The sequence below is a fragment of the Takifugu rubripes genome, chromosome 10, assembly GCF_901000725.2.
Source record: "Takifugu rubripes chromosome 10, fTakRub1.2, whole genome shotgun sequence".
Classification (NCBI taxonomy): domain Eukaryota; kingdom Metazoa; phylum Chordata; class Actinopteri; order Tetraodontiformes; family Tetraodontidae; genus Takifugu; species Takifugu rubripes.
This window is the reverse complement of record NC_042294.1, coordinates 6,935,492-6,961,240: the sequence shown is the minus strand read 5'-3', so window position 1 is coordinate 6,961,240 and position 25,749 is coordinate 6,935,492. Positions and strand designations below refer to the sequence as shown.

The 25,749-nt window shown below is 46.9% G+C and overlaps 3 protein-coding genes across 5 annotated transcripts; 1 reads left to right on the top strand and 2 right to left on the bottom strand.

Annotated features, from left to right (window-relative positions):
• Nucleotides 1-265: 265 nt before the first annotated feature.
• On the bottom strand, nt 266-9,770 carry dlec1 (DLEC1 cilia and flagella associated protein). 2 transcript variants are annotated; one of them, XM_029843133.1, is made up of 38 exons: nt 9,601-9,770; nt 8,570-8,653; nt 8,174-8,311; nt 7,829-8,105; nt 7,588-7,748; nt 7,238-7,437; nt 7,071-7,155; nt 6,912-6,999; nt 6,664-6,834; nt 6,432-6,568; nt 6,257-6,349; nt 6,064-6,154; nt 5,815-5,977; nt 5,546-5,738; nt 5,400-5,476; nt 5,156-5,324; nt 4,981-5,077; nt 4,766-4,896; nt 4,526-4,675; nt 4,265-4,395; nt 4,050-4,200; nt 3,852-3,968; nt 3,643-3,764; nt 3,359-3,541; nt 3,232-3,287; nt 2,999-3,150; nt 2,814-2,929; nt 2,672-2,742; nt 2,388-2,587; nt 2,187-2,285; nt 1,985-2,107; nt 1,807-1,901; nt 1,595-1,682; nt 1,320-1,514; nt 1,091-1,252; nt 873-1,023; nt 698-791; nt 266-615 (listed from the first exon to the last, which is right to left on the bottom strand). In XM_029843133.1, the coding sequence occupies exons 2-38, from the start codon at nt 8,645-8,647 to the stop codon at nt 492-494; spliced, it is 4,929 nt and encodes a 1,642-aa protein (XP_029698993.1). In that variant the 5' UTR covers nt 8,648-8,653; nt 9,601-9,770; the 3' UTR covers nt 266-491. The 2 variants fall into 2 exon arrangements, with proteins under 2 accessions (XP_029698993.1, XP_029698992.1); XM_029843132.1 differs by lacking the exon at nt 9,601-9,770 and adding an exon at nt 8,893-8,968.
• A 2,312-nt stretch (nt 9,771-12,082) lies between these two features.
• On the bottom strand, nt 12,083-15,811 carry LOC101062404 (sperm-associated antigen 6-like). Its single transcript, XM_003968005.2, has 11 exons — nt 15,770-15,811; nt 15,288-15,393; nt 15,021-15,190; nt 14,603-14,786; nt 14,321-14,526; nt 13,217-13,390; nt 12,989-13,141; nt 12,722-12,913; nt 12,478-12,594; nt 12,242-12,387; nt 12,083-12,172 (listed from the first exon to the last, which is right to left on the bottom strand). The coding sequence occupies exons 1-11, from the start codon at nt 15,794-15,796 to the stop codon at nt 12,094-12,096; spliced, it is 1,554 nt and encodes a 517-aa protein (XP_003968054.1). The 5' UTR covers nt 15,797-15,811; the 3' UTR covers nt 12,083-12,093.
• Nucleotides 15,812-16,482: 671 nt separating this feature from the next.
• plcd1a (phospholipase C, delta 1a) lies at nt 16,483-25,621 on the top strand. Of its 2 annotated transcripts, none has more exons than XM_011607938.2 (15): nt 16,483-16,785; nt 19,279-19,437; nt 21,607-21,835; nt 21,907-22,036; nt 22,107-22,335; nt 22,417-22,618; nt 22,727-22,871; nt 22,950-23,102; nt 23,482-23,628; nt 23,706-23,862; nt 23,953-24,069; nt 24,164-24,342; nt 24,628-24,763; nt 24,837-24,986; nt 25,124-25,621. In XM_011607938.2, the coding sequence occupies exons 1-15, from the start codon at nt 16,755-16,757 to the stop codon at nt 25,213-25,215; spliced, it is 2,256 nt and encodes a 751-aa protein (XP_011606240.1). In that variant the 5' UTR covers nt 16,483-16,754; the 3' UTR covers nt 25,216-25,621. The 2 variants fall into 2 exon arrangements, with proteins under 2 accessions (XP_011606240.1, XP_003968055.2); XM_003968006.3 differs by lacking the exon at nt 16,483-16,785 and adding an exon at nt 16,812-17,717.
• The last annotated feature ends 128 nt before the right edge of the window (nt 25,622-25,749 follow it).

Here is a 25,749-nt window from a genome sequence, read left to right as displayed (position 1 = left end):
CTTAAGCCAGTTTTGTGACTTTAAGGTCAAACCTAATTAGATGTTTGTGCCTTTAGATGTTTGAAGAAATGGGAAAATACATTCCAGCCTTTCAGATTTTACACTTGTTTCACATTTCATTGTCCTGTGTGTGTGTGTGAGTGTGTGTGCGTGTGTATGTTGTAACGTATAATTGATGCTTTTATTTATTCATGCATGACTTTGGGACTTTTTTTTTACAATGTTGCTGATGTTACATGTCATAAATGAATGTACCCGTACATCAAATTAGCTTTTTAATTTTGTATCCACTAAACATGCACAAACACACACTTTTTACAGAAAATGTCTGTGTCTGACCACCCACACAATGAGCAGAAGGTCCGTGGCCTTTGGACGGCACCAGGGGCAGACACACAATCAGTATCTCAAAGGAATTTGCATCCATTCTAGAAGAACTCTGATTCATTTAATGAGAAGAGGGTGAACAGCAGGGGGTAACTGCGCAACCCTCATGTCAGGTGGTCTTTTCTGTGGACTTCGTTGAATGATCCTGTCCCCTGAAGCTGCAGCGTGAGGGTGGTCTTGACTAGAGGAGACAATATTACCAGAGTAGCCCTGAACTCCCGCTCCCCGCTGCAACACAAAACATAATCTCTGACTACAAAACGCAACAAGAACTCATTTACGTTGACAGAGGCGAGTGCTGGGTTGTTACCTCGGAGTGAAGCTGACCTGGATGGTCCTGGCGTCCTTGGATCCGAGAAACCCAAAGCTTGGTGCCACTCCGAAGGCATCAGAGTCCCGTGATTCTGCACGCAATTACACAACACGTAAAGCCGTGCTGTGGTTCATTAACTTGTACAGGTATCTGCAATAGGACTGTAACCAACCTATGGTTGATGTCCAGGATGTGCGCCCGCCGCGGCTGTTCAGGCTCACTCCTCGAGTCAGCGTCTGCCCCACGAAGCAGACCCCGAAGTGGATCCTGTCAGTGGACAGGGCCATCGCAGGGAGGGACAGGTGGGCACAGAGAGGCACAGACTGCACAGGGACAGAATTCAGTCGGGTTGTTTGTCTGCTCTGTTTCACCGCTGATTTACTTTCTGACCTGCTGGCTGTGGTTGCTGTACTGAATCAGGAGGTTCTGCTGAAACATCAACCTCTTCTGCCCATTTTCACACTGGATCAATGACACCCCAGCAGGGAGGTCCTCCCCCGCCTGCTCTGCATAGTCCAGGAGGGCTGGAGTGCAGTGGAAGACCACATTCACCTGTAGGTGACAGCAGATGTCACGTTACCTTGACAACAGACCGACAAAGCCATCTCGTATGTCTCACCTGGACTCTGTGGTGTGGCGGGAGCACCAGATACTGCCCATCGCTGGAAGGGTGGCTGGAGCTGCTGGTCTGAAGGAGATGCCGAGGCTCGACCAAGGAAAATGGCGGCAGGGTCCCGAGTCTGAAGTGTAGCGTCGCTCCTACGTTGTTTGTCAGCCGGAGGGCTTGTTTGACGTCAAAGTCGCCCAACGGCATCTACAGAGAACATTGAGCGAGGGCGATGAAAATGGGACAACGGGTAGGCTGTATTTGGCGTCACCGTATCTGAGGCTGACCTCCCTCTGCAAGCGCCCCTTCACTAGATCTGAAGCCGAGGCCCGGAACTCCAGCGTCCCCTCATCATCTTCCATTAGCACCGACAACCTGGAACGACAAGAAGAAAAGCGGCAGCGGGCGTGTTAATAGTCACGCTACACGACTGTCATGGCTGACTATCACCATTTATTCAAAGGAAAACGGGTTTTAATAATCTGAGAACTCTGCTCACACTGGTGGTTTGACGACCGCCAGGAGATCCAACCTGACCGGCTCCAGGTCCACACCCTGAGTCCGTACCACCTTTTCCGGGACGCAAAGGTCCAGCTGTAATCACAAACAGGGGATACAATATATCCAAATGTTTATGGGCAAACGCGGGCAACTTTAGCCATCACAGAGCACGTCACCTCGTTGGGGAGACTCAGGAATCCCAGAGCCATGCCCACGCACCGCGTCTCGCTGCCCAACTCCGAGAGCGTCAGAGGCGTGAAGGACACGTGGATGTTGTTGCTGCCTCTGGCTGGAATCACCTGCGAACGCCACGACAGCAAGCTGAGCAAACAGATCGGCGTGATGTTCTGCATGGCGCTAAAATCCGCCTCCACGTACTGTTTGTTGAGGTGTGACGCAGTACGGGTAATCAGACATGGTCGCCACGTGTGCTCTCTCCTGGCGAGGGGAGGGATATCCCTCCTTGCCTTCCCCATCCTAAAAGCGACCATTTTTTAAAGTGTCCGTTAGTATTGTACAGTAGGCACAGCAATTAAACGGTAACAAAAGAAGTAATCCTAATGTTTCGTCCGTAATTACAATCACGTCCGGAGCAGAGGCGTCTGTTCCTTCGGCGCCTGGGCTGGCGTCTCCTTCTGGGGAGCCTTGAAGGCTCTCCACCGACATGCTCGCAGCCTCGCCGTCATCAGCAGGCTGGGGCGAGGGAGCGTCTCTCGGTTCACCTACAGGCGGACGCTCGTCCACATTTATGTTGTACGTCTCCCAGTCCAGGCGGATATCTGGTGGCAGGCGGAGAACAAAGACAATCATCGCTGATAGAGACGCTAAAGCGAGCCGAGCCGATATTGATTAGGTGTGGTTACCAAACATGGTGGGGTTGTTGATGCGAAGGCAGCGCGACACCGTGTCACCTCCACATATGTGAGTGCCAAACCTAATCAGGAAAAAGGACAGACGACCGTCAGGGAGGGATTTCCATTTTCAGACATGGAGGGTGGGACTCACCGTAGGGTTGGACCGCGGTTCTGGTCATTGGGCCGCGGTCCTGTGATCTGAAAGTAGATAGGACAACCTTTGACCTTCACCTGCATGGGGATGAGCGTGTCCTCGAGTTCCCCCACCTACAGGAAGACATCATCAGTGTATGGAGCTAAAAGAAATGGGTATTGGTCCAGTTAGCCACAGCGTACTTTACATATGAGGAAATCTGTGTATTCCCCCCACATGTCGGTGTAGACGGTGACGTCCACGGCTTTGGTCTCAAAAGGTCCCAACATGCCGCTGTGTGGTGACACATAGAAACCTGCATCTCTCCCATGAGCCAGCAGGTGACTCACAAACTCTGTGAGGACACAGAGAAAAAGGTTAGCATCATATTCCCAAGTCCTCCATCTGCTCACGTTGAAAGGCTACGGACACGAACCACTTTGCGCTCGTTCCTCTGTTTTCTTAGTTCGGATCAGTGGCGCCGGGGAACACCTGCGATTATAAATGCAGTCTTTTTTACAACTTTTTGCCATTAATGTAGGCTGGTAATCATGCACTCGTACCTTCTCTCCAGCTGCTCCTTTGATTTTGAGGCGCCGCAGGAGAAATACTGCACCTCGATGGTGAAGGGGGCCGGGATAGCGGTCTGGTTAGTTATCAATAACTGTTTGGTGACAGCGCTCGCCAACTTTACATTATCTCCAAAGTCAAGTGACACTGCCTGCAGGCTTTTATTACCAGGAGAGCTAGAAACCAGAGGACAGATGCCATATCAGCGTAAAATGTCGATCTAATAATTAAGATATGCAGTTAGCAAAGCTATCGAGGGTAGGAGTGGTGAGATCACCTGGTGCTGGGCAGCGAATATTTCACGCTCAGTTTCTTTGGTTTGGAAGCCACCAAGTGAAGAGCAAGTGGAGAGATCATCCCCTGGATGTCACAGAGTGCAGTCACTTCCTTCAGCTCCAACTGGAAAAACAGCAATTTCAAAACTAAAAGCCAAAATCTCGTATAATGGTTGACGAACACATCAACTGTTGGAAGCCTTTCACTCACATCTGTGTGAGAAATGAAGGTAACCGTGATCTCCATCCTGCTGTTAGGCTCAAGAGTCCCCGAGGAGGGGTCAAATGTGGCCATGCATAGTCCACTGAGATTTCCCTCGAGCTGACTCTGAATTTTAAATAAACAAAAATACTGTTAACCACTCGCAACTGAATGTAAATACAGTCAAATATGCAGGTTGCGGCGCACCCTCCATCTGAAGTGTGACGGCAGAAGCGTCTGGTTGAAGAGCGTGACTGTCGCCGTGGTGGGAACACCGAGGTAGAGCTCAGAGAGGAGCAGCTGGCAGTTGAGCAGACACACCTGTGGAGACTGCACCACAGCCCGTACCCACAGACGACTGCAACAAACACACAGGCAGCGTTGGACTCACAGAATCAGCATGGAAACGTACTCTTCCTTACAAGTCTTGTCCATCCACCACTGCCAGCTGCAGCTCCGTGTCATATTCCTGGCACAAACGCGGCGTAAACGCCACGTCCACGCTGCAGGACGCCCAGGGTCGCAGCACGCCCCTGCGTGGCCAAACTGAAATCTGAGGAACAGACATTTGTAACACTGGACACTGTAGTTCGGAATTATCTGATGCTGACGTGATAGGTCCATAAACATCATCCATCATCACACGGATAGCTGGAGGGGCTTATAGTTTGTAGGTTCATTACCGGTGAATCCTTGTGGCCCTCCCTCTCTTTTAGGGCCCAGGTGGCCTTAAGAGGTGTGATGTTGGTGAGGATCAGAGAGGTCTGGGCTCGCCTGCCCAGTTCCATCAGTCCAAAGTCAATACTGGGAATGCTGGGGGTCACTATGGGACCCTAGCCAAAGCATGCCATATCCATAAATTAGACCAGGTGGATTCAGTGGAGGGTTTCACATCGATTTTAAGCTTCACTGAGTTTTCCTACCTTAAATTTGACCATTACAGCCAGGCTGACAGGTTTGGCATGGTGCCTTATGCGACAGACCACGCTGGTTTCCACCCTCACTGGTTTTAGTCCGGTCACAACCAGATTAAAATCAAAATGTTCATTCACCTCTGTAATGGACAAACAAATGAATCAATGAAGAAGTCAAGCTCGATAAAAGCTGATTTGTCTGCGCACTCGTCTGTGTAACACACCTATTCTTCCAGTAGGGGGCTCTATTTCAATTATGTGGCTGCTGCTGCAGGTTCTCTCCCATTGAAAGGAGACACGCGTCCTGCTGTGGTTCCACATCTGGTACAAGACATACAGACATCATTTTGCTTCAACTGCAACGTGCAAGCAAATTATTGTGCAAGTTTGTGAATTAACCATGAAACTTCTGCGTGTCTCTTTCGAAATGAAAATCTCTCCGGGGATGACGACGGCGTTGGGCTCCAGGAGAACCTGGTACGGCTCTGTTGACCCCTTGACCTCTATCTCCAGGGCAACAACATCGCTCACCTTGGTGCCAGCCTGCAAGGGCTGAAGGGAGCTACAGCTGCACAGATACACACGTGCTTAGCGGAGATTCTTTCCCTCGATGTATTAAGAAAGAAAGAAATGGAGGCTTTACCTGAGGTCAAGAGGCTGCGGCCGTGGTTGTGGGACATCGTTCAGGACCAAGTGGCAGACGCTGTGGTAGTCCCTTAACTTGAGCAAAGAAACACAAAATAAATATTCCAGAAGAAAGACTAAACTTTGGTGTCGCCTTAATGTCACCTCTTTGGGATTAAACGTGAGCAGAAACTCTTCATCCTGACAGGGAGCCAGAACACCTGCGGGCGGCCTGACTTGGAAAGCGTCATCCGTAGCCTGGTGAAAGCGGATATAAGAGGGTTCCGGGGTTTCCCCCGGAAGCAGGTAGCGCAGGTTGGGCTTCATGATCCGCCAGTGGAAGGGCAGCTCCACGTGACTGCAGAGACCCAAATGTGCCTTTAATAGCGCTGCGTCGCCGTGCTGCGTCTGTCTGTAGAGGTGTGGGGGCTTACGTGTTGTTCCTAACGATGAATTTCTCCTGTTGCACAGAGTGCGGGTTGCACGGGCTAAAGCGGACGAAGTGCTGGGCAGTGAGATCTCGCGCCTCTGCCAGCGAGGGACGCTCCGTTTTCTCAGAAGCAAGTATGAATTTGACTGCAATGAGCTGACCTTCACCTGGAGAAACGCACGCACAGAGATCAGAGTGGCCAAACAACCTGCCAGTGTTTTCTACGGATCCAATTCTGAGGTCATTCCATCACCTTCAACTGTGATTTCTTTCACCTGGCAGTTGTCGCACACCACAGTGAAATCTCGGGAGCTTCTCTCAGCCGCCGTGGGAAAGAAAACCACCTGAAAAGTTCCGGATTCCCATTGAAATGAACCATAGAATCATGTGGGCTCTAACAACTCAACACACCTTTTAATCCGTTTCGGTTTCCCGTTTGCACTCACCTCGACCACAACCGTATCGCCCGACTGCAGGTTAAAAAGTGACGGGCTGACGGCGAAGGGCGCCTGCTCGGAAAACTGAGTTCTCGCCACAGACTGAGGAAAGACAAGATGCATGCGGTTACGTTGGATGCACGCTGGGAGGTTGTTTTTTTTTGCTTTAAATGGACTTTATTACCCTCAGGTTTGAGACCGGCCACTGGCCCTTGGGGATGATGCAGAAGCTTCCACCACTCAGACCCACATTTTTGCACTGGAACTGGACAAATTTCACTCCTCCAATCAGACAATAACCGCAGTCTAGAGTTTTGGGCACTGAAAATGATTCAGAAGGCAACGCGTCAAGGACGTCAATGTCAAGTGTAAGATCGGGAGAAACCGTGCATCCGGTAGACCAGTTCCAGACTCACGTGTGAGCACCGGAGGGGGTCGTTTGGCCACGATGGGCACCACTAGCTTTTCCATCTGCATCTCCACTGTGACGCAGTCCTCGTAATCCCCCAGAGAATCAGGAGCAAAGCGTATGGTGTATTTACAACTCATGCCTGGGGCGACCATGCCACCATCTCCAGGGAACCTCCCTGAGGAAACAGAAAACTCATGTGACAAGACATGTGGGCTGGAACCGGTGGGATGGCGAGGCTGCAGGTGAGCTTACCGAGGCCCATGGAGAAGAAAGAGGTGGCGGGTGGGATGACACGGACGTGCTGGCTGGCAGAGGTGACATTTTTCAGCTCCAGCGTTGCCTTGGATTGAACACATGTTTTTAAAAGTTCTTGGCGAATGATTGGACCTCAAGGAAGAAATTAAGTCCCACCTCGTAAACTCGCCCCACAGTGTAATCGGAAAAAAGCAGCGTGGCGGGTTCTGCTAAAAAGACTGGAACAGGAGCCTCAGAGGAGCTTTGAGAGGGAAGGGAGTTAATAAAGTTCAATATTCTGACAACAAACGGAGCTTCTCAGACACGGAGGAGATTCCGAGCACCTTTCATTTGTCACATTTGCTGCTTTGTTTCTGGGCTTTACGAGGGATGTAGCGCCATGCGGCGTGTTTAGAGGCAGGAAGCGAGGGTTCGGTAAGAAGTCGTGTCGATCTTTCAGCATCCGCATCTTTTCTTGAGCCTCCATCCAATCCTGCGCACTCTGCTCATCCCTCGGCGTCGGTCTGGGTTTACTCTGTTTGCTCTGAACAGTCATGGGCACAACAGAACAAAAGGAGCTTTTATGCTCATTTCCATTTTTATATCTGCTGATTTCCATGTGAGTTGACTGATCTGAATATTGGATTATTAAATTAAACTCTAATCTCATCAACTTGGGGCCTCTGACCGTCACCTTCTTTGGTGTTTTCTTCCTCTTTTCTTTTTCGGAACTGGATTCACAGGTTAGGCTGAAATCTGACGCCATCGGTTCTAGACTGGAAATTTGATTATAACCATCATCCAGGGGAAGACATGTGCTGTAAGAGGCGTCGTGTCTGGCAGGATCCTGTCTTACTGAGAGAGAAAAAAAGGAATTTTAGGGTTGAGATTTTGGACTTGTAACAGGCTGGGGCTCCAAAGAATCTATGATGTACCTGCTGCGGGCCGCTCTACGTGAGGGTTCTGTACTGGGAGGTAGTCTCGGGGGGAAATCAGGTTGTGCTGTTGGAGGAGACTGCTGTCTACACACCACGTAAAGGCTGATTTCACAAGGAATTCAAACTGTCCCAGGTCATCGCTAGCATTTCCCATATTCTCTTTAATTCTCTCATAAGCTTCTTTTTCTGCAGCTTCCGCCCGAATTTTGGCCTGAATGATGTGGCTTTCCAGCATGTCTGCTTCTTTTATACTCTTATTGTAATCAGAGCGGATCTATGTGATGAGATAACAATTACTTGTGTAGAGGCCCCAGTCAAGCTAGTTGAGTTTGATCAGATTACCTGCTGAAGCTCTTCCACATATCTGTTCTGGTGGCTGCTCCCCCCACTCTCTGGCTTGAAGCGGTCGGACAAGGAGCCCCTGGTGATATCTTTTGTGTAAAAGTCCTTGAAAACGCTTGCAAGGACATGAGAAATTCCCTAGTGAACAATAAAGCTTATCAGTTATGTTGTGGTACTGGTGCCAAATGAATGTCTGACAAAGTAACACTGGATTTTGGATTTGAATCTTTCCACTTTTTAAAATTTTTGTGGGTAAAAAATGACCGTTCTTGTGCAATTCTGAAGAGGCTATATGCCTTTATTAATAGTCCTCGCTACATTTTACTTTTAGTTCCTAGATTGGAGGCTGTAAATCAGAAACGCCATCTGTGCCTTCCAGTAGTTGAATATTTTTACCAATCTTGTTTTTGATGAGGGTCTGGGGCTGTCCAAGGGGGGATCAGCATATATGTTTCCCATCTCTGGTTCCAGCATGGTGCCCTATATGAAACAGCTCAATCAGCAAAGTGAACTATTCAATATGCTCATCGCTACCTATGTCATCAGGTGGGTGAAGGGTTTATTAAACCAGCACCAGCAATTGATGCACAAACAAGACATCATGCCATTTATCCACGTTCCCTTCAGTTCAACACAGAACATTTGTAGATGTTACGTTCACATCCAAACATCTTACACAGTAGGAAATATAACATATAACATGTTTGCTAGTATTTTACCTCATCACATTCTGCAATGGTTTCCATAGTTACCGTCCCTGGTTAATTGATGCCAGTGATGTAAAGAACAGCTGTAATACAATCTGACATAGATGTAATAGTGGGAATCAAGGCTCGCTGAATCAAAGGATCAAAGCTTTGACCGTTGAAAGATGTCTTCTGTTTAGGGCACAATGATATGATCAAGGAAACATCTTTCTGCTATGAACTGGTGGAAATGGGAGTTTCCCATGGAACATTTTGTGGCGTTATTTGAAATTTATATTTTGTCAAATAATAATAATTGAGCCTTTCTTCCTGGCAATCAGCCTTACAAAATTTACCATTGATTAGATTAACACTGATCCATTGTAATGAGGAGTTAATGTAAAAAATGTACTGTGGACAATAGACGCTGATGCGACCTGAAGCTCTTGTGAACAGAGCATTTTTGAGGGCCCTAACATCTCGCATATTGCATTAAAATAAAATGTAGTCAGTATTGAATGGTTCCACCTCAATTATTCAAGACAGGCTTCACTCTTAAAGATCTTTAGAAGACAGAAGCCAAAGAGACAAGCCTTGCTTATAAAACTGCCAGCATGAGAACAGTTAAAGTTCTTCTTTTTTTAAACGAACCAACTGTGAATTTAATAGAAGGACATATTAAAGGACAGAATTAGACTATTCTGCCTTTTATTGAACATGTAAATTGTCACTGTCACTTACTGGCAAAGCTGCAGGTCGCCAGACACAGTAGTGAGGAACAAAAGACGCGGTAGTTGGCAAAAGGCGAAAAGGTCGGATTCGTTTGAGAGACGCACAAAAAGTTTGAGCTTTTTCCGGGCCAAGACAAGAGACCTGTACCGTATAATCGACCTGAGGCAAAAGAACTGCAGCCAGAAACCTCTCGGGGAAAAAAGCGATAGATTTCCAATCTATCCGAGTGACGGGCTCGTTTCTGAAGCTTAACTCCAGGTGAACTTGCGTGGCGTCACCTTGGCAACAGACAGGAAGCTGGGGCGTCCCGCTGCTGACAAAGATCGTATCCACCTGCACAAATGAATCACACCTTTTTTGTGCCTCCTGAATCAGGGGTGCAGTTACACCGCGCGTGACAGGTCCCTAAAGGTTATTTTATTTTAGATGCTACTCTGCACCGCCAACAAATGCCAAGTCTAATGTATATCAATGAAAACTTGAAGGCAATCAAAAATATAAATTTTTAATAAAGTTATCCAACATCAATCTGACATTGAAAAAATCAGGTAAACTGTCAGACTTAAAGAACCCCATTGATTACTCGTCCTCACAAATGAATGTAGTTTTTACAGTGGTGGGCCGTCAGGGCCTGCAAGGCCTTCTCTGCTGGCCTAAAAATATCTGAATCACAGACTGATGTTCATTATATTTTGTCCATGAATACGTTTTAAATAATTCCAAATGGTCTGTCCGCTTCCTTTCATTGCCAGCCCCCTGGTTGCGCTGCTTCCAGACGTGTATTTTCATATTCAAGCATTTAACCAATCACATTTCAGCCACTATCTGTTGCCAGGGTCAGAGAAATCTGCCTGGAGGCCTTCACAATCAGTTCTGCGGGCCCTGTAGCATAAAAAAAAGTCGATCAAACTGTTGCTTCAACCAGATTTTGAGTTGGTGACACCAAGGCCTTCTAGCAGGCGTAGGAAACGTCAGCGTATTCACACGCTTTGATTGGATAGTCAGAGAGTGCACGAGCCAGAGCTAGCAAACTGCATCTGTAGGGAGCTGCACAAGCAAAGATATTGTTGTGTTGATTTAACAGCGGTTTTGTCAACCCACAATGGCTGAAGTAGGAGAAGAAATGGATTTGGTTACAGATTTACTGTCAAAGCCATTTTCAAGACGGACTTTTCAAGAAAAGCTGGACATCGTTAAGCAAGGTCGGGCAACTCCGAAGCTAGTAAGCCTGTCGCAACCGGGAAAAGGATTTGTCCGCCACTTTAAGTCCACTAACTACGAGCGGTACTCCGGGCTCACAGGCTCCGAGGAACGCTGCTAATTGTATTGCTGGGAGTGCTTGTTATTTGCCACTGATCGACATGGTGTTTGGAGCCACACTGGATTTGTAAATTTGGCTTGCCTAACCAAGGCAGCAACGAGGCATCAAAGCACTGCCGGACACTTACAAGCGACGGTGCTTTCCAAAACTTTTGGGGAAACCAGAGTGCATCTACAGCCGAGCGAGCAAGTGGGCAGGGAAACGGAGCTCCGCAGCGAAAAGGTGGAGAAAAATAGGGAAATCTTAAAAAGACTGATAGACTGTGGCGGTTTGGCGGTGACCATCCCCGTGTCTACTGCTTCTGTTGAACGGACATTCTCAGCCCTAAAGCGAATTAAAACTTATGCCAGAAATACGACAGGGCAGGCTCGACTTTCAGCATTAGCTTCGATGGCGATAGAAAAGGACTTCTTGATGGAACTGAAACGCACGGATAATCTGCACAACAGAGTAATTGAAATCTTCTTGAGGAAAGAAAGGAGGATGGATTTTGTGTACAAATAATCAGGATTTTTGGTGAGTAAAATCAAAAATCCTGATTATTATACTAAAATGTTGCTATATTCCTAAATAATTTAGCGTGTTGGGGAGGGTCAGTGTGGGGATTTCCCAGCATGCTTTGTGGCAGTGTGTCTGTGGGTTCAGGTTGGTGTTAACCCGGTTTTTGTTCGTTGTAAATGGTATCTTTTGCAACTTTCAATGTTAGTGTTCTATTTATTTAGTTCTGGTTGTTGATGTTTTTAATTACTGTTTACACTTGCACACCATAAGACAGGTAATGTGTGTGATTGAAGACCTCCCTTCGTTCTTTTGTCTCCAGTTTCGTGTTTAATAAAGTGACGCTTTTCTGCAGTCGAACTGCTGCATAAGCTTGCAGGAGTCCGTGTCTGAGTTCTTCTGCAACCTAAAACCCGAGCTTGCCACAATGATATTGCAGTTTTATCAGGTAATTTTGATGCATTTTTATGTGTGTCGCAGCTGTACCCGCAGTGGAAGTTTTATAGCCATAAAATGGTTATTGAGGGTTGGATTGATTCAGACGGAGCACTACTGAAGGCCTGGGTGTGAAATGCACGGCCCGCCACTGAGTTTTTATATATAACATAATGCAAGAACATGACTTCATATAATGTAAGATTCAAATAACCTCTTGAATCCAATTTTTTTTTAAAAACAAAACTTTATTCGTTGTGAGTGCAGCTCAGATTTGGGTCCTCCATCTTTTCCAGCAAAACGCTGACATAGTCTGGGGTGTAGAACCTGAAACACGCATTTAAATTCACTTCCATTCTATTGTTCAGGTGAGTGTGTATCCTGCTCGTTTCACACCTGACAATATCTTCAGAGAAACAGCCGTTGATATTGTTGATGTACTCCTCCATCGGAGACCCGGGCTCAGTTTTGATCTCCTGCACTCTCTTCAGCCCCCCGTTGGTGACAAAATGCCGACGTGCTTTGCTGTCATAGGGCAGAACCTCCGAATGGTGGCAAGACGCACCGGGAAAGCAAAGAACTTAGAAACCTGGACATTGCCAACGCGCAAAACCAAACTGAAATAAACTCACTTTGCTGAACTGGCAGAGCACGTGCTTGAGGATGTTTTTCGGGGCGGAGTAGAGGAGCGGCTCCAGGGCTGTCAGGTGGGTGCAATACTGCACGATGCTCTTCAGAGCCTGTTTACACTGGGAGTGAAAGGAGTAAATAATAAGCTCGCACACCGACCAGTGATGACCATCATAGATGGGCGTGAATACATCTAGTACAGAAGAGCAGCTGAATAGTTGGCTCAGAAGGAAGCCGTGAACTTACTTTTTCCTTCAGATCCTCAGAGCTGCTGGTGTCCATGTAAAGTTCCAGCAGTTTGGGAAGAACATTGCTTAACACCACTGTTTTGGCGTGTTCCGAGGTGTGACAGCCAATCTGCCCTAAGGACCAGGCGGTGGCAGCGATGATGTGATCTTCTCGCTCCTCGGTCAGACACAGGGCCAGCTGGGGCACCCCCTGCAGGAGCGGAGAACACACTTCAGAAGGGAAGCCGGCACGTTAAAGAGACTCACACAAGGAACGCAGGCTCACCTTGGACAGGATGACCGCCATGGCGAGGTTCTCACTGTGAGCCGCCACGTAGCCCAGCATCATGATCCCAGGCAGCCGCTCGTTTCCACGGCAATGGACCAGAGAGTCAATCACTGCTGCCAGGCCGCCGCAGTTCACAATCACCTGGGAAAGCTGGAACACACACACACACACTTCATTTTCATCTGTTGATGCCTCCACCCATGTGTGTGTGTGTGTGTGCGGTACCTCTGAAGAATGTTTCGCCACCTCTCTCATCAGGGTGGTGACATTCCTTCTCACGTGTTCGTCGGGATCTCGGAGACACGCCAGCGCCGCGGGAAAGACCTCAGCCATCACCACCATCTCAGCCAGGTCCACCGAGTGCTTGCTGATCTGACTGAGAGCTGAGAAAACCTGTCTCTGCGTGCAGCGTTAAAAACAAAAACACTCGGGTTGTAATACCAATGTAATGACGCATCTCCAGCAATGTTCCCTCTAATCTTTCATGTGTCTGAGCAGACACACAAGCTCTCTGAGCACACTGAGGACCACTGTGAGCAACATCAGATGGGTGCGCTGTGGCCAGCGCTGTGGCCAGTGTCACGCTTGTTCAAAACCTCGGATCATAGCAAGTTACATGGCTTATTAAAAGAATCAAATGACAGCAGCACATAAAATGAAAAAGACAAAAATCTTGTTGTTCATGAGATGTGTACTATGTTATATGTGAGAGTCCTGCTTTAACCATAGGAAGAGTCACTCAGTTTCACCGCTTGTTCTTCTATTTGCACACACTCCGACAGCCATTCCATCTTAAAAGAACCGCATTTCTTTTTTACTTTGGCTTGATGAGTGGATGTGTCTCTGCCCGTTCGTTTCGCCATGATAAGGGATTAGCATTTGCGTCTCTTAGATCCACTGCACTGCTGTTAGCTAGCTAACGTGCACGGCGAGTAAAGGCAGGGCACATACACAAACACTGTCAATGCTATGATTGGCTGCGTAGCGTAAGTGAACTGTATCGGATTACTGGCTGGACACCTGTCGCTCATTTAGTTATGTTGCGAAATGGTAGAGAAAACTATATTACTGGTCTAATTATCAGTTCTAAAATTAGATATTAATTGATACGTTTCTGTTGAATTTTATTTTGTGTGCTGCATAGTTTTTCTTGTGCGCTGAGTATGTGCAAGCAGTGCGCGATTGCGCAAGCGCGCAGCTTAGAGGGAACATTGATCTCCAGTCCTGTCACACATTGTATTGGTGAAGTCGCCATGAATGCAAAGCAGAGCTTTGATCTAATATTCATCATTTCATCAGAAATATGGAGTGATGGGACTTTAAACTGACTTTGAGTTTGATGTCTTTGTGGAGGATCAGCGGGGACAGATGGGTGATGGCGCAGTGGTCCACCAGAGCCTGGGCCAGCTCCGGCGTGTGTTTGCTGATGTCGCTGAGCGTAGCGGCCGCGATGCGTTTGAGGGTCACCTCGGGCTCCCTGAGACACAGCAGCAGCAGAGGGACGGCACCGGCATCCACCACCAAATGAGCCAACGCTGCGAGTGAGAGGGGGGGATGTAAAAAACTGAGAGATGAAGGGAGAGCCACGCATCCCTCCGTGAGTGTCCTTACATTCGCTGTGCCGTGCTATGCAGCTCAAGGCCCAGGCGGCGGCCTCCTTCACCCCAATGTCAAGCTCCTCCATGCACAGCACCAGGGGGGCGACCGCCCCGCAGGACACCACAGCCTGAGCCAGCTCCGCCGAGTGTTTAGCCACCGCACGCAACACAAACGCAGCCGTCTTTTTGTAGAACCTCTGCAAATGCACTCGCACACACACACACATAAAAACATAAACACAATTATCAACTGTCACTGCCCAAACTAAGATAGAGGCTGTTACACCAGCACCAGTTACATCTAAAACAACATAACACACATTGAGTATACCCCCCCCCCCCCCACCCCAATTATTTATAGGAATAATTTGATTGCGCTAATTGTTATTCATATATAACTGCCCTTTGCATTCCCCCCACCCCCTACTCACATTCTGCTCGCCCATGTGAGAGCGAATAAGGTCGGACAGGATGTTCTCCTCCACCACAGCCTCAGCCAGGACAGGACTTTGTTCCGCCAGGCGGCCCAGAGCCAGCGCGGCCGTCTGCTGGATGCTGGGGACCACATCGAGCATCAGAGGTTTCAGCAAGGAAACCACACCTGCAAAAACAAACAAACAAACAAACAAAGAAGTAAATAAAAGCGCGTTGGTACACACGGGGACAGCCATGGCAGCGTTCTGAAACGGCTCTCTTACCTGCGCTTTGCAGGGATTCTGTGTTTTGCGGGCTCGATGCGAGACTTGCGACCGCTTGCACAAACTGCAACCGTGACTTCTGATACTGCTCGAATATTGCGAAGCACTGGTGGGAGATTGCAGCAAAAACGACGATTGGAACGCGTTCCCCCCATTTTATTGTGTCTTTGTATCGCTCATCTTGACATGGGAGTTAATGGGAGACGGTGCCGAAGGTGGTTTAACTGTTTTTCGATAGCTCCACGCTTTAGGTCATGAGACCTGGCAGGATTGATTGGTATGAATTCCACACAAATTGGGACTGTGCTTCTGCCTCTGGCCTGTCAACGCCTTAAAACCCAACCCTTAAATACGCATGCTTGTGTGTGTGTGTGTGTGCAGGCGCATTTTAGAGGATTTAACACTATTCTGGATGTTACATTCAAACCATACCACACACAGTAGGAAATACCAGGACTGAGTAATGTTTTGCGTCACCTCACCTTGTTGTATTTTGGATTTCTCTCCATAGTTGATGAACGTGGCTGAAGCTCGATACGGGGCGCGTATAATATGTTACATAGCTGTATTAAAATGCATCCCCGGCCTTTGGTCATAGAAAGATCAAAGGGTTTTTTTTCAGCCTTTGATATCTGGTACTGTCGGTCGACACCCAAACCTTCGGGACATCTCTGTGCCCGAAGTGTAGGACCGTAGCGCGCTGTTACGCATGGGCCGCGCGTTGGGCGCCTGGGGGTGGAACGGTGGGACCTGCAGAATTACTAAAAAATCACTCACTTTAATGTTTCCTGTCGTGCTTGACACCCGCACAACAATTCACCAGTGTTTTCCTTCACGGTCATGTTGATATAGTACAGATCTCGACCCTCGGCCAAGTCCTCTGCTGACCTTCCAGCCTACGACTGATGACTGTCGCTGTTGGCGGCGGCCCTTAACGACCCCGGTGATCACTCCACACGTTGGAAGGCGTACTGGCAAAACTCCCAGTTTGCAGTATGTAGTGTTAGTTAAATGTAACCGGGCCAAGTACACACCTTAGATTATAAATAGCACCTGCGCCGAGCCAAGTGGGGCGACACCCTAGAAGTAAATGAAATCACGCCGGCCAAAGGGCCAGGAAATCCCTGCATCTGCAGATGTGGCGCATCTGCTGTTCATTACGAGGAAAAGATAGTGCAATCTTATCGCCGTTTGCATGGAAAGTGTGTATTTGTCATCCCCCGCAGGGTGTAGCTGCCACTGACAGTCAGCTGAAAGGCGCAAGAACAGAGCTGCACTTGTCAGACCGGTGTTGCTGTGGGTGTGGACAGCACATAAAAACCTGCTTGGCTGACGTCGGGAGCACATTCAGAGGGTTGACCAAGAGGAGCATTGATTGCACTTTTCCCCGCTCTGAAGGGTTTATAGTGGTGCCAAGAGAGAGGACTTTACCCTGACCTACTGTGACATCTCTGGAAGGAATTAAAGATGGAGAAAAATGGTACAAGAGCCAGGCATGGTGAGTAGATGTGCCAAGGTGAACGCTTTTTTTTGTTTGTTTGTTTGGGGTTTTTTTCCCCTGCTTTTTACATATAGAGTTGATTCCGTAATAAAGCAATTGATTCCTGTTATTGAAGTTACATTATTTCGTGTATTTTGGCGTGTTTTATTAAAATTGGCACCCAATTATGCTGTAGATCCCTTTTATCTTTCGGTGACAAGTAATCTCCAATCATACACGTTCGTGGTATGGATGTCAGGTTCTAGGGTTCAGAAATATTTATATTTCGTATAAGGGTGATTCAAATGTATGTTATATTTATACGCCACCCTTTGCAACAACAGGAAACATTTTGGGTAATTGTCTGACAGTTGTTGCTTTTATGCATACCGACCGTTAGATGGCACTAGTTTTAAAGCATATTTGGAATGAAACCACTTGGCATTTTTGGGATCTTGAAAAGAAAACAGAAGCATGCCTCACTTGCGCCCACACGATCTGAGTTTTAGCGGAAAGTTGCTTTGAACCGTCACAAAACAGATTAAATCAGGCACAAATTTCAAGTACTCACTCGCTGATCCTCAATAAAGGTTGCTTTTCAAATATGTTTAGAATATGACTTCACCACACATGTACCACCCCTGTCCAGACTGCGCACGGACTGTCCCGTCCGCACACATCAGAGCAATAGATGCCTGTAGACCCGCCCTGTGAGGGTGTGTGTGTGTGTCTGGGGGGGAAATCTACTCTGTATCTGCCTCCCACCACACAGAGGACAGATGAAACGGCCGTTGCCTCTTTGCTTTTTATTATAACCTGTTGGATACCGCAAAGAAATACGCATGCGGCGATGTCGTGTTTACACAAACGTCCGAAAAGGTCTGAGGAAGAGGAGCGGGCATTCCAGGAACATGTTAAAAAAGTTGCGCAGGAGAACGGCAAACGTTTGGGTAAGTGTCCCCCCTACCTGCCTGTCATCAAAAGCGTGTAAATGAGTTTATGCGTCGGGCATTTGGAGTCTACCAGCAGACTGACGCGCAAACCGCTCGCCGAGTTTGAAGCGTCTGACTGTGGGAGAAGGAAAATCCAAAAGACATAATGGGTCCTTCCTCGCCCGGAGCCATGCATTCCTCATGGAAACTTAGATTAGATTTTAAAATGAAATGTCCACTGGACAGTCTTTAGTTCGTCGGAACTGGAACAGGAAGGCGACGAGTTTGGTTCATGTGATCTTGTGATTTTTTTTAGGTGACTGTTGAATTATGTTTAGAATCTATGAGTCACCCTGGGGAAAACAGCACAGGAGACACTCGCGTTGTCATGAAATGATATTTCAAAATGGAGTTTTACAAGGGTGTAAAATGCACAAATTAATGAAAACAAACAAGCACACGGAAGAGTCGAGATTTCCTAAGGAAAGTCATGGGAAGCACCCCCCACCCGTGGGTAAAATATCCCTTAAAGTTGCTCTCACAGCTTTCTTGCCCTGACTTGCCGATGTCTCCCTGCGTTAAAAAACTGATGACGTAGGGAAACGCAGGGGAAAATAGATCAGTTTACAACCCTGCATGACCCTGCCATTGTTTTTGATTTGTGTTCAAGGTTTATGTTCCCTACTCATTCTCCACAAAGGCCAGGAGACCCCAAACCTTTTGCGTGTCCGTGTCGGGTGAATGGAATAATAAAAAAATGACCAGGAATCAATGTTGTGGTTAAATCACGCCACACGCGTTATAATAACTATTTTATTACACATTGTACATGTGTGTAAGGGGGTAACACACATTCAGATGCACGTAAAAAGTAAAAATAAATAAATAAATAAATACTGTGATTAAATGCTGTATATATAATCTGAGATGTGTGGCTTCAGGCCTCTCTTTCTGTGCGCTCCATCACCCTCTGCTGGAGGGCAGAGTTTAAACAGAGCGGGGCTAATCGTTGCATTCATTCATTCATTCATTCATTCATTAAAAATCTCCCAGGGCCTGTTTTTTTCTTTAGATTTTTATGTATCGTGTCTGAATGAAAAATGTAATTGCGCCCCCCCAAATCTTTTTTTTACAATAATTCCAGCTTTGTGTTGTGCCATTTGTGGGCAGCAGTCCCAAGTGTGACTCAACAGTTTGAAAACACCAACAACATCAATAAATACATTTTGTTACAGTTTGTTCCCCTTTGTTTGTCTTATTGCGTCACACATGGATACTTTATCTGTCAAAACATAAAGAAAGTGTTTTCAAATGATTGAGCACAGCTGTTGGATGAAACACTTTATCATACTAAACACCACAGTCAGAAACTGCGCCAAGTAATCTTTTGAGGTGCATCTGTCACAGATTGCAATCTTTTAGCATCTTTTGTAATCTGAACTTCACGATAAGATAGTAGACCCCTTACAATAACTAATCTTACAAGACAGACAGGCAACAAGGCCTGGTGCATTTTGGGAAACACCATACGCTGCTTTGATTTTGGATTGGACTGGTTTTGTGTGTGACCTCCCTTCAGGTTTGGAGGGCGACACAGACGTGCAGTTCCTGCTGCTGGGCGGAGAGCTGGTCAAGGTTCGCTCCACCTCCTGGAAGAAGATGCGATTCTTCAAACTGCAGGAAGACTGCAAAACAATCTGGCACGAGTCGCACAAGAAATTCAAACGGAACCAGACATGTGAGTGTGGATATCTGCTGGCTGTTTGCATCACGCCCGTGTTCCATTCTTTACGTGACCAGAACGTCTTTGTTTTTGGCTTTTTTAAAAAATATTGGGACACTCCTTCTTCGGCCTGATGATACTTGTTGTTTTCCTTTCACATCTCAGGGGACGCGATCACACCCTTCAAATTCCTACAATATATGATGGCGAAATGATAACTGCTGAAACTGGCATTTAATCCCTGGAAAATACGCGTGTGAATCCTGCGTTTGCTCGCGTCTCTATCTGAGAGATTAGGCTCCTCTGATTGCTGGTTCAGTGGCTCATGCTCAAGGTGGAAATGTATGTAAATGCTCTGATACCCCCCACCCCCTCCCCCCTTCCTGGCTGTGGCTGCTGCTTTCTGGGTCTGATAACCTTTGACCAGCAGCTTGAACAAACACTGACAAGCCGAACGGCGTATATTTCCAATCCAGACGCAGACAGAACACAGAGATACGATGCCGGGCAAGACGGCTGTGCGAATGGTTCAGGTTGTGCAGAGGTGGGATTTGTACCCAGAGAAATTGTTTATCAGGGGTAAAAGGGCTGAAAAATTTCCTGTGGGCTTTAGCGAGCCGCAGCTTTCCAGCCTCCCTCAATTGCATGGTGTGAAGTCCTGTCTTAGAAAGTGTCTTCAGGTCTGGCTGTTTCCCTCCACGTAGCCCAGCTCACCCACAAGCAACACATCCCACCACCCCTGTCACACATAAACTGCATTTTTATGACAGAGAGCTTCTGTTAGGTACTGTGTGACATGCGCTCACTGCTACGTGCAGAAAAACCACAAGACTGAATCATCACAATGAGACTAAAACAGTAAAACTCTGTCTGACTGGTCCAAAACGTTTACACTAGATAACATTATATTATATAATATACAGTAATATTCATTATGGATACTACCATAATGGATGTAATCACTGTATATTTACAAAGTAACATGGTATGTAAAGTTTTTTTCTTACTGAGCTATCAACTTTTCCTTTGGCACAATAAAGGGAACACCCTTTTCTCTGCTTACAAACAGCTGAACTTTTCCTGAGATGTCACAATCATTTGACTGTGTAACATTTCATCTGAGAGGCATTTAAAGAATGCTGCACGATGAGGAGGAAACAGCCTCACCACCGCAGAAGAGGTCCTCTCAAAAGGCCCCTTATGTCAGTCAAATGAGTATGTGTGTAGGTTAAACAGGCTGTCCTCTTCTGCCAGAGTTATTTTGACCTTCACGCCGTCGGTTGCGTGCGCGCCAAGACGAGGGCGCGTTTCCTTTACGCCGCCCCCACTTTTTATTCTCCCTACAAGCAGGCTGACCTTTAAATTCAGTTGACAGACTCCGACACAGGGACAATGGCTTATTCTCTTAAGGGTGGAAACACTGTGATTGCAGGCATCTACGTCGCAGCCTTTTGGCTGAGCCTGTGGTCTCTGCTGTTTTGTTAGCAGGGCGGTTGTTGCCATTCAGCGGGATTACATCATGCATGGTCGTGCATGGGCTCTTCTGTACATTAAGCTGCTGGACAGCGCAGCTCTACACACATGGTGTGTGTGTGTGTGGAGACTTTCAGTGTTTGTGAACATCAAGCAGGACAGATTGCGGTTAATTAAATCTTTGCATGATGTGTCTGACTTGTTTGGCCGCCACATGTCCAGTGACCATGAGACCACGAGACACCACGAGCACAATTGTTTCCATGAAATCAAACCCGTTTTTAAAAAATATGATTCAGTTTTTGGCCACTTTCATCAAACAAGTTCATTGGTAGCCGCATCATACTCATTTAATCATTACAAAAGGTATTTAAAATTTATTGCATTTCCAAGTTTTCCGCTGCCAGATCAGAGCAAAGGCAATGTTTGCTAAAAATACTGCTTTGCGCTTGTGGCGCTGAGCCCGAGACCATGAGCCTTTTGACAAGACAGGCGGTGAAAAGGTTTTCTTTTTTTTTTGCGGTTTTCTTGCTACAAAAGTGAGTGACAGTGCAGAGACGAAGGTCTTCCTGTAGATAAGCCACAGCGTTTACTGCCCAAACATGGAGTTTCCCAAATGTTCTCAAGTTTCTCGTGAGAAACTTGAAACAAATTAATTCACGTAATTAATTTGCAGTTTACAAAATTGAATTTTCATTTGATCTACTCCAGTCTCCGTCGATGAAATTGACTCCATGCGGCTCGGTCGCCAGTCTGAAGGGCTCAATAAACACACGCATCCCGTGGATGAAGCGCAGTGCTTCTCCATCATCTTCAAGGGCCGCAAGAAGAACCTGGACCTGATGGCCCCTAACGGCGAGGTGGCCCGCAAGTGGGTCAACGGCATCGAGAAGATCATAAACAACATGCGCAACCTCAGTCACGTGCAGAAGAGCGAGCAGTATCCTTGTCAAAGCGTTTTTTCCTCCCTCTTTTGTGAAAACGAGTAAAGTCTTACATCCATCTTGTCAGCTGGATCATCAACTGCATGAGGAAGGCGGACAAAAACGAAGACAACAAGATGACCCTGAAGGAGCTGAAGCACTTCCTGCGACAGATCAACGTGGAAGTGGATGATGTCTACGCGGAGGAAATTTTCAAGGTGAGCACCAAAGAGAGGTTTCTGGGTCTGGAACACATTTTACAGCCATATTTCACCCATTGTGTCGTAGAAATGTGACAAGTCCAACTCGGGCTCTTTGGAGGGCTCTGAAATCGAGCATTTCTACGACCTGCTCACACAACGGGAGGAGATCAACGTGATCTACGACAAGTACGCTGCAACAGAGGGCCAGATGAGCTCCAAAGACCTGCTGAACTTCCTGTTAAATGAACAGAGGGAGCAGGTGAACTTGCACGATGCTGTCAGGCTGATCGAAAAATACGAAGTGGATCAAACAGGCAGGTTTCACTTGGGCACAAGATCTTCTGGTGGGGGATGTCCTGGGCCTTACCTGCGTATCTGCCTGTTCTTTTCTCCAGCGAAGCAGAGAAAACACATGACCAAAGATGGCTTCCTGATGTACCTGCACCAGGATGAGGGCTGCATCCTCAACCCGGCTCATAAACACATATACCAGGACATGCATCAGCCCCTCAACCATTACTTCATCTCTTCCTCGCACAACACGTACCTGATGGAGGACCAGCTCAAAGGCCCCAGCAGCACAGAGGCCTACATCAAGTAACTGTTCTTGTCAGCATGTTCTCTCTGGGTCTGGGCTCCAGATGTGTTAGCTAGAACCTTGCTGGTTCTCCACAACAAGGATTAACTCAAGTTCTCACCTTGCAGAGCGCTGATGAAAAGCTGCCGCTGTGTGGAATTAGACTGCTGGGATGGGCCCAACGGCGAGCCTATCATCTACCACGGCTACACAATCACGTCCAAAGTGCTCTTCCGAGACGTCATCAAAGCCATCAAAGACTACGCCTTCAAAGTGAGATGACTTGACTGTTCTCATTACTGTATTCTGTCGCTGCTCTAGGTGCTCATTTATCCATTTCTACTCTTCTAGACCTCACAGTATCCAGTCATCTTGTCCTTGGAGAACCATTGCACCGTGGATCAACAGAAACTCATGGCCCACCACTTGATCTCCATCCTGGGAGGTGCTTTGCTCACAAAGCCTCTGGGAAACAGCATGCCCTCTAACTTCCCCTCCCCTGAGGTGCACAAGCGGCTCCGTTTTTCAAATATACCTGACTGTTGAGTTTGTTTGGGAAATGAGGCTCAACGCGTTGTTTTTAGTGGTCTCTTCAAAGCCCATGTATCACCCTACTGATTCTCTCATTTCTGCAGCATATTCCTGCCAGAGGAGCTCAAAATGTTCTATCTAAACAGCAATGTTTATGAGTCACATCCCTGGCACGAGTGCCTGTGACATTGTTAGCCTCAATTGTAACCATGCCTCTTGCAATTTTTCTTCTCTGTCACCAGCTGCTGAAAGGGAGTGGCAGGCAGACAAACATACTTAGTAGTTGAGAATATAGTCTTCTTCTCAACGGGGTGTTATAAATGCATATTTGTGGTTGTGGATGTTTCCTTAGGCGTTGAAGGGCAGGTTCCTCATCAAGGGGAAGCGACTGAACAAGCTGGATGATGCTTTCAACAACATTCTGATAGAAGACGGCACTGTGTCTGAGGAGGACGAGGCGGCGGACTGTAAAGAGAACGGTCAAAAAGGCAAATCCAAGGTGCGCCAGGTGGATTTGTTTGAGGAAAAGCATCCTAGAAAGTCAGTTTTTTGTCACTCTTTTCCCCCCCTCTGTAGAAATCCAAAATCAAACTTGCCAAAGAGCTGTCAGACATCGTCATCTATTGCAAGAGCGTCCACTTCAACGGCTTCGAACACGCCAGGGACAGTCAGGCCTTTTACGAGATGTCGTCCTTCAAGGAGAGTAAAGCTTTTAACCTGGCTGACACTTCAGGTGGGAAGCGCGTCACATCATCTGCATAAGTGATGACTCTTGTCACCCTTGAAGTGGGTTAAATGAGGGTGGGTTTATTAATGCCTGCAGCTACTGCATACATCCACCACAATATGGACAAACTCAGTCGGATCTATCCAGCGGGCTCCAGAACTGACTCCTCTAACTACAACCCCGTCCCCATGTGGAACGTGGGGTGCCAGATAGGTACAGCTCACGCAAAATCCAGCCATTAGCGCTTGATGTGAAGTGACAAAAGTGAGGCATTCATGCTCTTCTCTGATTGTTTTTTCCCTCCTAGTCGCGCTGAACTTCCAGACTCCCTCCAAAGAAATGCAGATCAACCAGGGTCGGTTTCTGCCAAACGGTTTTTGTGGATACATCCTCAAACCCGAATTCATGAGAAACCCGTCCTCTCAGTTCGACCCCAGCAAGCTCACCCACGGGCCCTGGCTCAAGAGAAAGACATTTCACGTCATGGTGAGATTGACTGAACTTTTGGTGTTTCCTACAGGGAACCTTGTCTTCTTCTGATTGGCTGGGCACATTTAGCAAATAATACAAAAGGAACATTTTGAAAAGGTGAATTTAGTTCATAAGTCTTATAATCGCTTCAGTTTATTCTTAAGTTGTTTTATTTTTGCTCTACTCTACAATTATTTGTTAAAATCTAGGAAAGAATAAAATATGGCCTGATTAACAACTGCTCAGTAGTGCCTCTAGTGGACAGGTTCAGTAATGCACTGGCTTGTCTCAACACAACAGGTGATCTCAGCTCAGCAGTTGCCTAAACTCAACAAGGACAAACCCAAATCCATCGTTGATCCCCTGGTTAGAGTGGAGCTCTACGGCGTCCCGGCCGACAACGCCAGCAAGGAGACGCATTACATTTCAAACAACGGTGACAGAACACGCGAGCGTTCATTAACCTCAAATACATAAGTTTGGGATTCAACAACCATCTGTCCACGCAGGATTCAACCCCATGTGGAACCACAGATTCCAGTTTGACGTCCACGTGCCAGAGCTGGCGATGGTGCGATTTGTGGTGGAAGACTATGACTCAACATCCCAGAATGACCTCATAGGGCAGTACTGCCTACCGCTGACCAGCATACAGAACGGTAAAAGCAGCTTTGTGCTCCAGTTTGGTTTCATATCCTCAGCTCTCTAAAAAACGCTTAGCTGCCTTTTTTTTTATTGCTCTTCCTGTTTGATGTTGGATTTTACCAACTTCCTGTGTGGTCTTTTATTGTAACAGGATATCGCCATGTTCCACTGCTCACCAAGAGAGGGGACATCATCAGCTCGGCTGGACTCTTTTTAAACCTCATGCTCATCGACGTAAAGTAAACCGGCGATTGGAAAATCTCCTCCAGCAGCAGCGGCGGACTTTTCCCCGAAGACCTTAAAGGATATTCTAGTTAAATACAACCGAGCTTTTTATAAATATCGGGGAGAAACCAAGCACGCTCAGCAGGGTGGCCGCTGCTGACTCTCTTTCCTGACATTGTTTAAATTTAGCAGTCAAAAAGGACTCTGATGCAGTTACAATGAATGGAAATTTTCAGGTAAAAATGTGGGTGTATCATGAAAATAATCAGTAAACAGATGAATGAGATGTGGACACCAGCCGAATGTGAAACATGTGAACCTTAAATGCTCATTTAAATACATGTAAAAAGTAACAAAACTGTCTTTACTGACCCTCCTAACAAAATATGCCTTTTATATATGTATTAGCAGATTTAAGAGACAATATTCTATATAAATCGTCTTAAAACTCAGCCCTATTGCACTTTAAATTTAAATTTCTTTTTTAACGTCACTGTCTCATCATCTTTTTCCTTTGTTTTTGTCTCTTTTCTGCATTTCTACACTGAAATA